Source organism: Oncorhynchus clarkii, chromosome 10 (assembly GCF_045791955.1).
Source record: "Oncorhynchus clarkii lewisi isolate Uvic-CL-2024 chromosome 10, UVic_Ocla_1.0, whole genome shotgun sequence".
Classification (NCBI taxonomy): domain Eukaryota; kingdom Metazoa; phylum Chordata; class Actinopteri; order Salmoniformes; family Salmonidae; genus Oncorhynchus; species Oncorhynchus clarkii.
The window spans coordinates 62,510,822-62,525,736 of NC_092156.1; the positions used below are offsets into that span (position 1 = coordinate 62,510,822).

Consider the following 14,915-nt stretch of genomic DNA (forward strand, 5'->3'; position numbering starts at 1 on the left):
TCTGAGGATCTCATCTCAGAACCTAATGGCAGTCAGGCTACCTCTGGCGAGCACATGGAGGGCTGTGCGGCCCCCCAAAGAAATGCCACCCCACACCATGATTGACCCACCGCCAAACCGGTCATGCTGGAGGATGTTGCAGGCAGCAGAACGTTCTCCACAGCGTCTCCAGACTGTCACGTCTGTCATATGTGCTCAGTGTGAACCTGCTTTCATCTGTGAAGAGCACAGGGCGCCAGTGGCGAATTTGCCAATCTTGGTGTTCTCTGGCAAATGCCAAACGTCCTGCACGGTGTTGGGCTGTAAGCACAACCCCCACCTGTGGACGTCGGGCCCTCATACCACCCTCATGGAGTCTGTTTCTGACCGTTTGAGCAGACACACGCACATTTGTGGCCTGCTGGAGGTCATTTTGCAGGGCTCTGGCAGTGCTCCTCCTGATCCTCCTTGCACAAAGGCGGAGGTAGCGGTCCTGCTGCTGGGTTGTTGCCCTCCTACGGCCTCCTCCACATCTCCTGATGTACTGGCCTGTCTCCTGGTAGCGCCTCCATGCTCTGGAGACTACGCTGACAGACACAGCAAACCTTCTTGCCACAGCTCGCATTGATGTTCCATCCTGGATGAGCTGCACTACCTGAGCCACTTGTGTGGGTTGTAGACTCCGTCTCATGCTACCACTAGAGTGAAAGAACCGCCAGCATTCAAAAGTGACCAAAACATCAGCCAGGAAGCATAGGAACTGAGAAGTGGTCTGTGGTTATCACCTGCAGAATCACTCCTTTATTGGGGGTGTCTTGCTAATTGCCTATAATTTCCACCTGTTGTCTATCCCATTTGCACAACAGCATGTGAAATGTATTGTCAATCAGTGTTGCTTCCTAAGTGGACAGTTTGATTTCACAGAAGTGTGATTGACTTGGAGTTACATTGTGTTGTTTAAGTGTTCCCTTTATTTTTTTGAGCAGTGTATATTTTAAATTCAGATCCCTTCCTTAATTGACCGACTTCAATTCAAATTGAGCCCAACCCTGTTGCGCCTTCTTCATCACGCTGTCTGTGTGGGTGGACCATTTCAGATTGTCAGTGAAATGTACGTTGAGGAACTCGAAGCTTTTCACCTTTTCCACTGCGGTCCCATTTAGGGTGGGGTGATGGAAGTAAGAAGGTTTGTAGGGAATTATTTTATTATAAATTCAGGGTTAGTTAAGATAATATAGTGGTATAGATAGGTCGTAACGGGCCTCACACTCCAGTGCAGTAGGTGGTGGTGTATGCACCTGGCAGTTGGTTGCGATTCGCCAATAAAACAAAGAAAAAAAAGAAAACAGAACTGAAAAGCCTTCATGTTCTTCTTTTGACATTTATTAACCAACACCCTGGAACTCAAAATATGATCAATGTAACATCACAGCATCGCATACCCTAGGTCATCTTTAATTCGCGTTGGAAACAGGACTTGGTTGATGTTATTTAGGTGACGCTAGTTAAATGTTAACTGCTAATGTTAGCCAACAATGGCTAACTGTATGGTTTTTCACACTCAAATAGCCTCCATTATGGAGGTGCTAGCGAATGCAGCCGTGGCAGATATCTGTAAACTCGTAGATGACGACTATGCAGTGTTTCGTTTGGAAATAACTCAAAGCCAGAAAGAAAACAGGTTATTGCGGAGGAAACTACTGGAACTGAAGGTGGCACGAGAGCGCGCTGAGAGGACAATGCGAGAGCGCGTCCTCGGCAGTCGTCCCAGTAGTGTCAAGATCCTCGACCGGTACAGAGTAATGGCAAGAGGTAAATGTTGCAGGAGACTGCGGGCCCCGTTTCCCCTCTGCGCATGCGTGGCTTTAGATGTGTTTTCCACATTGGGTCTTGGTCAGTTTTTGGATTGTATGCAATAATTCCCCTGATTACTTAGCTATCTTGCGAACAGACACAATATCACATTCTACCCAGATTCTTGATTTACTGAATGTCCTATTATTTACTCCGTGAAAACAATGTGATGTATGGAACATATTACATCAATCAATAAATAGTATTTCAGGAAGTTATGAAAAATGTTAACTTACATCCTTGCCAATTCTAGACAGTGCCAAAACGGTCAATAGTGTACAATATAGCGTTCAGAATTGACAGTACCTAACCATCTCTTTTCCCCCAATCACTCTCTCAGGTGAAGGACATCTCACTGGAGGCCACAGGATCTTTGTGAAGCCAGCGGGACACAATACATGGAGAGATGACCAACCAATCACTGTTGATGAGGAGAGTGGAAACTCAACCCAGCATGTTATCATGATGGAGGTTAGTGTAATAGTGTTGAATTAAAAATTACATTTACTTTGTAAATCAAATGTGGCCAGTTTATTTCAGAAAGGCTCTCCTCAGCTATTCACTTGCTTACATGTACATCCATATTTATCTGCCATAGGGGAGCTTGTGAGACTTCCCAATGACATTGATATCCAATTCAACTTATCTACCACTAATAACCTCCCCTCTTGTGTCAGTCTGCAGAGGCTGCAGGCCCTGGGGTCAAGCTAGAGAGGTCTGGTGGAGAGGAGGACCCACGGCACAGCAGAGACATCCAGGCTGGTGCAGCGTCTGGAGTGGCACCCCCTGTAGCCACAGAGGACCTTTCCACCGCTGCTGTGCTCCAGTTCAGGAACCGACGCAGCATCTCAGAGGTCAGTCGAATGTCGTCCTCAAGTCAGAGACAGACACCAAGACTGTAACACACAGGCTCTTACACACACTATCTGAATACAGATCAGACCCAGAGAGACTGGGGCCACCGGTCTGTCCTCCTGATCCTGGCTTGGTGTACTTACCGTTATTTCACCAGAGCCAGAGTATGGTTTATTCCTGTGGAGATGGTGATGCGTTAGACACTGGCGGGGATGATCTGTTTTGCTATTACCCTACAGAGATGGTCCCTTGGGTTTAGAGAGACAGACTGATCTGTCTAGAGGGGGCTGGAACGGGTACATTTCTGTATAGACCTCACTTTGTGCACGGGGTCATTGTCATGCTGAAACAGGAAAGGGCCTTCCCCAAACTGTTGCCACAAATCGTCTAGAATGTCATTGTATGCTGTAGCTTTAAGGTATCCCTTCACTGAAACTAAGGGGCCTAGCCCGAACCATGAACAACTGCCCCAGACCATTATTCCTCCTCCACCAAACTTTACAGTTGGCACTATGCATTCGGGCAGGTAGCATTCTCCTGGCATCCGCCAAACCCAGATTCGTCCGTCGGACTGCCAGATGGTGAAGCGTGATTCATCCCTCTAGAGACAGTGTTACCACTGCTCCAGAGTCCAATGGCTTTATACCACTCCAGCCGACGCTTGGCATTGCACGATGTGATCTTAGACTTGTTTGCGGCTGCTCGGCCATAGAAACTAATTTCCTGTCAAACAGTTCTTGTGTTGACGTTGCTTCTAGAGGCAGTTTGGAACTGGGTAGTGAGTGTTGCAACTCGCGGCTGAGCCGTTGTTTCTTCTAAATGTTTCTACTTCACAATAACAGCACTTACAGTTGACCCTGCAGCTCTAGCAGGGCACTCTTATGTAGGTGTCATAACCAGCCATAAAATAACGCAATACATTTCAAAACAGGTTTAAATATGTGTTATGACCATATTATTACAGGTTATGACTGTCATAACGTGTTGACGCTGGGTGTCAAGTAAAGTAAATCCTTCTATAACCTGTCTCCTCCCCTTCATCTACCCTGGTTGAAGTGGATTTAACAAGTGACATCAATCAGGGATCATAGCTTTCACCTGCATTCACTTGGCCAGTTCATGTCATAGAAAGAGCATGTGTTCATAATGTTTGGTATAAAGCCGAAGAAGTATTTTTCATATTGTGTTTGTGCTGTGTGTCTGATGTTCACATATTTTCCAAAGACACTTTTAATGAGAAAATGAATGCAGTTGATTAACTTCAGGCTGGTTATTTGTTGAGACATGTATGTGTGGTTTTCATATGGTATATTTAAAACTTGTTGATCAATAAACACAATTTGATTGAGACTCTCTTTAGCATATGTCACATCTGATCTCACCCTATTCTGTATATACACAACAGTGATTTTTCACCAATATCCACTTAGTGCAATAAACATTAGAAACACCTGCTATTTCCATGACATAGACTGACCAGGTGAAAGCTATGATCTCTTATTGATGTCACCTATTAAATCCACTTCAATCAGTGTAAATGAAGGGGAAGAGACAGGTTAAAGAAGGGTTTTGAAGCATTGAGACATGGATTGTGTATATATGAATGGGCAAGACAAAATGTTTAAGTGCCTTTGAACGGGTATGGTAGTAGTTGCCAGGTGCACCCGATTTGAGTGTGTCAAGAACTGCAACACTGCCGTGTTTTTCACGCTCAATAGTTTTCCGCGTGTATCAAGAATGGTCCACCACCCAAAGGACATCCAGCCAACTTGACACAACTGTGGGAATCATTGCAGTCAACATGGGCCAGCATCCCTGTGGAACGCTTCCTACACCTTGTAGAGTCCATGCCCCAATGAATTGTATTCTGGAGATGTTCCTAATGGTTTGTACACTCAGTGAATACTCAACAAATATACCTACAAATACCCACACACTAACAAACACCTACTGGGTGTGTCAGAGTTTTTAGTCAGGTTTGTCTGATGATTACTTGACTTATCATTGCTGACTTGTTTTTACCCACAACATCATATTTATATCCTCCATGATGGGTTTAACAACAATGAAGTCATTCTGTAACTACAGTACAGTACTCAAACTTAGTGGGGATGGGTAAACACTCCATGTTGAATGTGTGTTTATTATCTGTGTGTGAGGGAGTGTATGTCTGTGTAATCTGTATCACCTCTCATCCAGGAGGAGGGTTCAGAGGTGCTGCTGATGAAGGTGGAGGGGTGTGAGGAGGGTCTGGGGAACCCTGAGGGTACCATGGTCATGGAGGACAACCAGACTACACCTCCTGCTGAACCCACAGAGGAACCAGCTGAGCAGCACAGGACCACATACAGTCTCACTGAGGTGAGCCCACTGTGAACTACTGTCTGAATAGTATTAGGTCAGTGCTCGTATTCACAAAGCCTCTGAGAGTAGGAGTGCTGATCTAGGATCAGTTTAGCCTTTCAGAGCATATTGAATAACATATTTAAAGATCAACACTCCTACTCTGAGACTCTTTGTGGATATGGGCCCAGGTCTTGACCATGCCTTTGAATTATAAAACTATTAAAGAGTGTCAAGTGATCAAATCAACTAACAAGTTTGCATACTACTCATAGCAATCCCATAGCAATTACCCAATCAGAAGATGCTCCATAGCAGGGTGCTCATATCAGATTTCTTGATCCAATATCCTCTCACTCTTTATCTCTTACAGTCAGTAGACATGGAGAATGGGAAGCCTGATCTGCTGCTGGTCAAAGAGGAGACAATAGAAGACGGACCAGAGAGCATGTATCTGCTAAGTGGACTAAAGATGGGGGAGCAAGGTAAGGGAGAAATACATATAGCCTACATACAGTAATAGATATTCAATGGGAATAGTGATGCACATGGCTGTTGTTATTTCTTCATTCATGAAATCAATATAACTTATGTTTACATAGAAAACCACACATTATAATGTATGAACTTGACCAGGTAATTGACAAAAGAAACTCCATATGTAGAATTATCTGCCATGTTTGTAAAGTCTATTTTCGAACCTCTTCCTACAGTTGGTTGGCTGGAGGCTAACAGAGACTGGGGGGCCATCTTGGATTCCCAAACCCAGACGGGTGCAGCCAAGGGCCCAGGGGACAACATCACTGAGCAGGCCAGGACTAGAGGCAACATGGTGGAGGTCAGTGGTTGGGACTGCATTTTCAACTCTGGGCTGGGGAATAAAACTGTTAACCACTACCAGAAACAGACAATGGAACACAAAACAACATCTTAACCTAGTTTCTATGACAGCAGACTGGCTGAGACCAGGGCGAGGCGTAGAATTGGTCTACGGGGACAGGGAGGTGTCTGTATGCGGCGGGAGAGAACAGACACAGACTCCGCTAGCGATGCTCCGTCCTGCTCCTATAGTTGTGAGTCAGAGAGACTGATGGTGCCTCAGGTTAACCCCCTAACAGCCTGCCTTCTATAGGATATATCAACTGGAACATAGAACCTGCGACAACACAGACACTACCTGGCCTTCATCTTCCTCACAGTCTTCGTATGTTAAACCAGACCTCAGACAATGCCAGTACCTCAACACTAAATGGCAACACAAGCCCATTGACAAATGACAGTAGTAGAGATGGAATCAGTAAAGGTGGCGGCGCAAAAGAGAAGTGTTTCCCGTGTTCGTTCTGTTGGATATCCTTCAGTTTCCCCAATCGGGTGGAGATCCACCAGTGGATGTATATGGAGGAGAAACACTCATCCAGTCTGTAGAGGCACTAGAGGGTCCACACGGGATAAATCCTACAGCTGCCACCAGTGTGAATCAAATCAAATGTATTTATAAAGCCCTATTTACATCAGCAGATGTCATTAAGTGCTTATACAGAAACCCAGCCTAAAACCATAAACAGCAAGCAATGCAGATGTAGAAGCACGGTGGCTCAGGAAAAACTCCCTGGAAAGTCAGGAACCTAGGAAGAAACCTAGAGAGGAGAGGAACGGGGTCTTAAGAGTGGCCAGTCCTCTTCTGGCTGTGCCAGGTGGAGATTTTAAGAGTACAGATTGTTCTTCAAGATGTTCAGAAGTTCATAGATGACCAGCAGAGTCAAATAATAATCACAGTGCTTGTAGAGGGTGCAACAGGTCAGCACCTCGGGATTTAATGTCAGTTGGCTTTTCATAGCCGAGCATTCAGAGATCGAGACAGCAGGTGCGGGGGAGAGAGGAAGATTGAGAGCGAGTGGGTTGAAAACAGCAGGTCCGGGACAAGTTTGCACGTCCGGTGAACAGGTCAGGGTTCCATAGCCACAGGCAAAACAGCAGAAACTGGAGCTGCAGCACGACCGGGTGCTGGGGAAGGGGACAGCCAAGAGTCATCTGGCAAGGTAGTCCTGAGGCATGGGAGAATTAGGGAGAATTAGAGGGAGCATACTTTAAGTTCACACAGGACGAGATAAGACAGGATAATTTCACCAGACAGACTGACCCTTGCCTCCCTGCACAGACTAATGCAGCATATATACTGGAGGCTGAGACGGGGGGACGGGGATAAAACCCCACCCACTTTGCCAAAGGACACACCCCACACCACACCCCATATCAACAGACCACCAACTTACTATCCTGACCCAAAGGCTGAGCATAGCCCACAAAGATCTCTTCCACTGAAGAGAGTGCGCAGAACCGGACAGAAAGATCCCGTCAGTGACTCAACCCCCCCCCCCCCAGGGATAGCATGGAAGAGCACTAGTAAGCCAGTGACTCAGCCCTTGTAATAGGGTCAGAGGCAGAGAATCCCAGTGTAGAGAGAGGGGAGCCGGCCAGTCAGAGACCGCAAGGGCGGTTCGTCACTCCAGTGCCTTGCCGTTCACCTTCACTCCCCTGGGCCAGACTACACTCAATCATAGGACCTACTGAAGAGATGAGCCTTGAGTAAAGACTTAAAGGTCTAGACAGAATCTGCGTCTCTCTCAGGGATAAGCAGACCATTCAATACAATTGTAGCTCTATAGAAAGCCCTGCCTCCAGCTGTTTCCTGGGAAATAATAGGGACAATAATGAGGTCTGCGTCTTGTGACTGTAGCAAACGTGTAGGTATTTACGGCAGGACCAAATCAGCGAGAGTTGTAGGAGCAAGTCCATATAATGCTTTGTAGGTTAGCAGTAAAAACTTGAAATCAGCCCTAGCCTTAACAGTAGAGGCTAGCACTGGAGTAATATGATCAAATTGTTTGGTTTTTGTCAAGATACTAGCAGCTGCATTTAACTGAAGTTTATTTAGTCCTTTATCCTGTTAGCCGGAGAGTAGGGCATTGCAGTAGTCTAATCGAGAAGTGACAAAACATGTATTAGCTATCTGCATCATTTTTGGACAAAAGGTTTCTGATTTTTGCAATGTCACGAAGATGGAAAAAAAGGTCAGTTTGGCTTTTTCAGGACTGGCTTTATTACTGCCACTTTTAGTGAGTTTGGTGAACATCCGGAGGATAGGGAGACGTTTATTATGTTCAACATAATAAACTATCTGCCGTGAGGCCATTAATATTTTCGTGAATGTATCAGGAGATACAGGATAAAAAAACTTGTGTCTCCGTTGATCATAGGTCCTGGCAGTTCTATGCAGACTCAGGACAACTGAGGTTCAGAGAAATGCGGAGATTCAATTTGCATTCTAATGATCTTTTTGTTGAAGAAGTTAATGAATTCATCACTGCTGAAGTGAAGGCCATCCTCTCTCGGGGAATGATGTTTTTTAGTTAGCTTTGAGACAGTATGAAAAATAAATGTTGGATTGTTTTTATTCTTCTCAATTAGATGGGGCTTCCGAGTGGTGCAGCGTTCTAAGGCACTGCATCTGTGCTAGAGTCCTCATTACAGACCCTGGTTTGATTCCAGGCTGTATCATAACCGGCTGTGATTGGAGTCCCATATGGCAGTGCACAATTGGGCCAGCATCGTCCGGATTAGGGTTTGGCTGGGGTAGGCTGTCATTGTAAATAAGAATTTGTTCTTAACTGACTTGCCTAGTTTAATAAATAAAAAATAGGTTGGAAAAGTAGGCTGATCGAGCAGCAGTGAGGGCTCTTCGATACTCCACTGTACTGTCTATCTAAGCTAGTCTGAAGACTTCCAGTTTAGTGGAGCCACATTTAGGTTCCAATTTTCTGGAAGTTTGCTTCAGGGCTCTGACTTTTCTGTATACCAGGGAGCTAATTTCTTGTGACAAATGTTTTTTGTTTATAGAGGTGTGACTGCATCTAGGGTATTACACAAGTTTACATTTAGATCCTTGGTTAGGTGGTTAACTGATTTTTGTACTCTGACGTCCTTGGGTAGGTGGAAGGGGTCTGGAAGGGCATCTAGGAATCTTTGGGTTGTCCAAGAATTTATAGCGCAGCTTTTGATAATCATTGGTTGGGGTCGGAGCAGATTATTTGTTGCGATTGCAAATGTAATAAAACGGTGGTGCGATTAGTACAGATTATGAGGAAAAACATTTAGATCCACAATATTTATTCCTCGGGACAAAACTAAATCTGGAGACATATTGGACAAACCCCATTGAGTCGATGATGGCTCCGAAAGCCTTTTGAAGTGGGTCTGTGTGAATATTGAAGTCACCAAAAATGTGAATATTATCCGCTATGACATGACTACAATGTCCAATAGGAATTCAGGGACCTTGGTGAGGAATGATGTATCTCCCACCAGCAGCAGCTGAAGATGCACCTGAAGAGCCAGATGGGAGAGAGGCTGTTCGCCTGTATACACTGAGGATACACCAGCAGAAAATGCACACGGCCCTTGAATAGAGTATGTGTGACATGTATTACTAGTTAGCTTGTTTGTATTTAATTCTGTTGGTTTTGGATGTAGTAGGGAACTGGATAAGGCGAACTGACGAAAGAATGTGTATGATGAGACAGAGTAGATGATATGTAATGGTTGGTGTGATGGTGTCTGTAAAAATGCTACAATGAACAAAAATATAAACGCAACATGTTTCATGAGCTGAAATAAAAGATCCCCAAAATGTTCAATACACACAAATATTATTCCTCTCCAATTTTGTAAACAAATTTGTTTACATCCCTGTTAGTGAGCATTTCTCATTTGCCAAGATAATTCATCCACCTGAAAGGTGTTGCATATCAAGAAGCTGATTAAACATGATCATTACACAGGTGCACCTTGTGCTGGGGACAATAAAAGGCAACTCTAAAATGTGCAGTTTAGTCAGACAACACAATGCCACAGATGCTTGTATTGGCATGCTGACTGTAGGAATGTCCACCAGAGCTGTTGCCAGATAATTTTATGTTCATTTATCTACCATAAACCGCCTCCAGCGTCGTTTTTAGGGAGTTTGGCATGACTTCCAACCGGCCTCACAACCGCAGACCACGTGTATGGTGTCGTGTGGGCGAGCAATTTGCTGACGTCAACATTGTGAACAGAGTTCCCCCATGGTGGGGTTATGGTATGGACAGGCATATGCTACGGAAAACAAACACAATTGCATTTTATTGATGGAAATCTAAAAACGCAGAGATATCGTGACGAGATCCTGAGTCCCATTGTCATGCCATTCATCCACCACCATCACCTCATGTTTAAGCATGATAATGCACAGCCCAATGTCACAAGGATCTGTACACAATTCCTGGAAGCTGAACGTTTCCCAATTCTTTCGTGGCCTGCATACTCACCAGCAATGTCAGCCATTGAGCATGTTTGGGATGCTCTGGATTGACATGTGCGAAACATCGTGTTCAAGTTCCCGCCAATATCCAGCAACTATGCACAGCCATTGAAGAGGAGTAGGACAACCTTCCACAATCAACAGCTTGATCAACTCTATGCAAAGGAAATGTGTCGCGCTGCATGAGGCAAATGTTGATCACACCAGATACTGACTGCTTTTCTGATCCATGCCCCTACTTTTTTTTTAAGGTACTGTATATGTGACCAACAGATGCATTTCTGTATTCCCAGTCATGTGAAATTCATAGAGTATGGCCTAATTTTTCTTTACATTGACTGATTTTGTTAAATGAACTGTAACTCAGTAAATCTTTTGAATTGTTGCATGATGCATTTATATGTTCCTTTAGGATGATACTGTTTTTTTTATAGTGAGCTGAGGATATTGCACTAATTAATGTTTACTTGACAAAGTTTTGAAGGTCTTTGTAATGTCGTGGTTCTCCTGTTCAGATCTGAAGGATCAGGTTAGTGGCTCCGCTCTACAGAGCTCTCTCTCTCCCGCAGAGGGGAAGAGCGGTGAAGTTGGCCATTTTATGATGGTCATAAATTCCTTGCAGAAACTCTCTTCACTGGACATGCAGTATTGAGAGAGGATTTACTCTGTGAAACAAATACATTCTTCCCACCAAAACTCCATCATCCAAAAGTGGGGAATAAAACAATATTTCCGTATATCGAAGGGGTTGGAGTGGTCATTGGGTACTCGAAGAACAATTATGTCAGATCAGTTGTGTTTGGGGATCTCATGAAAGACGGTAGAACAAAATATCTATCTCTGAATGTACATATTCCCCAGTTGTCAGGGTCACATCCAAATGTGGGGGAACGGATATGATTAAATATGCAACTATTTGTGAGAAGATGTAATGTGATGTTAGCCTTCTAAATGAGAGAATTGTTTTTAATATGAAGGCTTAACCAAGTCATTGGCCATGCTCCATCTTAGGTTCTTGAATCACAGTGTTGGAGATGCACTTGTCTGTGGTTATCAATATTCATGTTTCTGTGTGTACAGCAAATTATTTCTTATATAAACCTATATGCTTTTCGGTTCAATTTGTGTTTACAGTCTGCAGTCCATGAGGAACTGCTGATATCCGGTGTTGCTGGCGGGAGAGACTGGCCCTCTGAAGCGGCTGGTCACAAACCCTGGCCCCGGATCAGAACCCTGGATCAGGAGCCGTCACTCTTCTTTCCCGAGTCAGAACCAGGACTGAACCGCAAGGAACAAAGACTCCACCACCACACAGAACACAACCAGTGGACAGGTGGACTGAACAACCTCAGTCCTGGTGGTCATCAGAGAGACAGAGGCTCCAGTCAGGGATCCTGTCTGCAGCCCAGACCCTTCTCTTCACAGTCTCAGTGCAGGGATGAAGCAGGGCCTGGGGCTGATAGAGATAGACCCTATTGTTCCTATGATACAAACACCACAGCATCCATGATGAACAGAGCAGGTCACCCTGGGCTTCAGCCTTTACAGAGAGTGGTAGGAGACACCCCTGGTGGGAGTCTTTCGGAAGGTCTGTCTTCTCCTTCAGGATCTCGTCTAATTCCTGATGAATGGGTTAATAGAAAGCCTGGGTCTAGCGTTCCTCAGCTGCCTCATGGTTACCCCACCAATACAGACAAGGTCAGGATGGGCATTCACCACAAGAGATACCTAGCCTATAACACACCACACAATCCCAACAACACCCAAACAATGGCTAGAGGTCAAGCAGGGAGCTCAAAGACTAACCAGCTAAGGGTGATGGCTCCTGCTTCTAGCTACTCTGGTGTCATTGGGTCACAACGTGGGAAGCCGAACATTAGGACTGACGCTGACAAGCCGTATGCCTGCCCCACATGTGGGAAGTGCTTTGCTGAGGCGAACTATGTGAAGATCCACCAGAGGGTCCACACAGGGGAGAAACCCTTCAGCTGTACCCAGTGTCACATGCGCTTCGCAGAGGCTGGCACCCTGAAGAGGCACCAGAGGGTCCACACAGGGGAGAAACCCTACAGCTGCCCTCAGTGTGAGAAGAGGTTCTCACACCAGCATCATCTGAAGAGGCACCTGAAGGTCCACACATGACAAAGGCCATTCGCCTTCTCTGAGGGTTTCAGAGAGGAACTACCTCAGGATACACCAGCAGAAAAAACATTACACTTCATAACATAAGAGGTAACCATTCCCTCCTCAGGGTACACATTGTCTCCCCATCATTGGTGTTAGTGCGGTGACATGCTGCCAACCTTCACTTTCTCTCATTAGCTTTAGTCCTGCCCTCTAACCTTTTTTTTGCCTTAGATCTGTTCTTCCTCCAAGCTAACCCTTATGTATTTCTCGCTCACATTCACATTTAGTAGTTCTCTCCTTTTGCCTACGTAACCATGCATGTACTCTTTGAGGGTGTCCCTTTCCCTGTGTTCCTTTTATTTGTGTGTACAGAACATGATTCCTTTCTCATCTTTATCTACCCTCTTATCTTCCTACTTCATGCTGCTCATTGGTTAGCTGTCACAGTGGAAGCCCCCACTAGGCCCACCCCCAAGCTCTGAATAGGCTCAGTCAGCTGGACAAGATCCATAGAGCCAATCAGGATGCTTCTTAATCTTCTCTCAAGACAAAGATGAATTTTCATTGCTGTCAACAGAAAAGATCCACAGATGCATTTGGAATAACGATAGGGACAGGTTTCAGTGTTGAATATTCCTGAATAGAATATTGCATCCAGACATTGTGTGATATATACAGTATAATGCATATATAAGTTAAAGGTTTATTACATAGTGTTGTGTAGGTTATATAACGTTCACAAATGCCTATTTCATTACATCTATTTAACTACTTTATTTTTTCCCAAGACACTTTTAATGATAATTAATGCAGTTCATCAAGTTCATGCTGATTTTTAGCATTAGTTGAGACGTGTATTTGTGGTTTTCAATGGTGAATTAAAAACTTGTTTATGTTTAATAAACACAAAATGGGACTTTTCATTCTAAGACTTTCATTGAGACTCTCTTTAATATACATCACATCTGATCTCACCATATTCTCCATACACCAGACAGTTTTACAACCAATATACACTTACTAAATATACTAAACTATTGTACAATAGGTGTCTGATGAATTTTGATTTACCATAGTTGACTTATTTTTTACCCATACTTATGTCCACCATGATGGGTTTAACAACAATTAAGTCATTCTGTAACTACAGTATAGGACTCAAACGTAGTCAGCAGATCTCAGAGCAAAACATTGTTTTACTAAAATCCATGCCACTCCATTTAGCATGATATGTTTACTTTACATTATGTTACATTACATTGGCCTACATAAATCTGGGACACTCAAATTAGTATATGTTACTTTTGGTATGACAGTAGGTTACTTAAGGCAAAAACGAAAAGAGGGTGGATGGGTGGGCGCATAACGCAAACTTCTAGCGACCAAATGTGTGTTATCATGGACAAATGTAGCATTTTAGCAACTGCAACTACTTACCACTCTAGCTACTTTAACTACTCAGCATTTTCACAAACCCTTCCCCCTAAACCTAACCTTAACCCTTATCTTAAAAAGGTACAGAGATTGTTCTGTCCACTGGTGGATCTAAATATTTTTCCTCATAAACCTGGACTCCAAACAAAGATTATCAAAAGTTGCGCTATAAATTCTTGGACAACCCAAAGATTCCTGGTTGCCCTTCCAGACCCCCTCCACCTACCCAAGGACGTCAGAGTAAAAAAATCAGTTAACCACCTAACCGAGGAACGGAATTTAACCTTGAATAATGCCCTAGATGCAGTCGCACCTCTAAAATACAAAAAATTAGCTCCCGGAAATGGCGTTCCACCAAACTGGAAGTCTTCCGACTAGCTTGGAAAGACAGTACCATGTAATATCGAAGAGCCCTCACTGCTGCTCAATCAGTCTACCTTTCCAACCTAATTGAGGAGAATAAAATAATCCATATTTTATTTTTGATACTGTCGCAAAGCTACCTAAAAAGCAGCATTCCCCAAGAAAGGATGTCCTTCACTTCAGCAGTGATGAATTCATGAACTTCTTCGACGAATAGATAATCATTTTGGAAAAAATTATGGAGTCCTCTGTGAATCTGCGTATTTCTCCAAAGCTCAGTTGTCCTGAGTCTGGACAGAACTACCAGGACCTAGGATCAATATAGACACTTTTATCCTGTATCTTTCGACACATTCATGAAAATAGTCATGGCCTCTAAACCTTCTAGCTGCCTACTGGACCCTATTCAAACTAAACAACTGAGAGAGCTACTTCCTTTGCTTGGCCCTCCTATGTTGAACATATAGTGGCTTGCGAAAGTATTCACCCCCTTGGCATTTTTCCTATTTTGTTGCCTTACAACCTGGAATTAAAATAGATTTTTGGGGGGGTTGAATCATTTGATTTACAGAACATGCCTACCACTTTGAAGATGCAAAATATT

The 14,915-nt window shown here is 44.1% G+C and overlaps 1 protein-coding gene across 1 annotated transcript; it reads left to right on the plus strand.

The window, feature by feature from the left end:
* Window positions 1-1,297: 1,297 nt before the first annotated feature.
* Window positions 1,298-13,443, plus strand: LOC139418966 (uncharacterized). Its single transcript, XM_071168761.1, has 7 exons — window positions 1,298-1,791; window positions 2,174-2,304; window positions 2,511-2,687; window positions 4,888-5,049; window positions 5,405-5,516; window positions 5,745-5,869; window positions 11,522-13,443. The coding sequence occupies exons 1-7, from the start codon at window positions 1,515-1,517 to the stop codon at window positions 12,527-12,529; spliced, it is 1,992 nt and encodes a 663-aa protein (XP_071024862.1). The 5' UTR covers window positions 1,298-1,514; the 3' UTR covers window positions 12,530-13,443.
* Window positions 13,444-14,915: the final 1,472 nt, after the last annotated feature.

Bases quoted from the DNA above. Each gene is read 5' to 3' on its own strand.
- LOC139418966 (XM_071168761.1), top strand. From the start codon at position 1,515: ATGGCTAACTGTATGGTTTTTCACACTCAAATAGCCTCCATTATGGAG. The intron at 2,688-4,887 runs GTCAGTCGAATG...CCTCTCATCCAG, and splicing joins ACCGACGCAGCATCTCAGAG to GAGGAGGGTTCAGAGGTGCT. The intron at 5,050-5,404 runs GTGAGCCCACTG...TATCTCTTACAG, and splicing joins CCACATACAGTCTCACTGAG to TCAGTAGACATGGAGAATGG.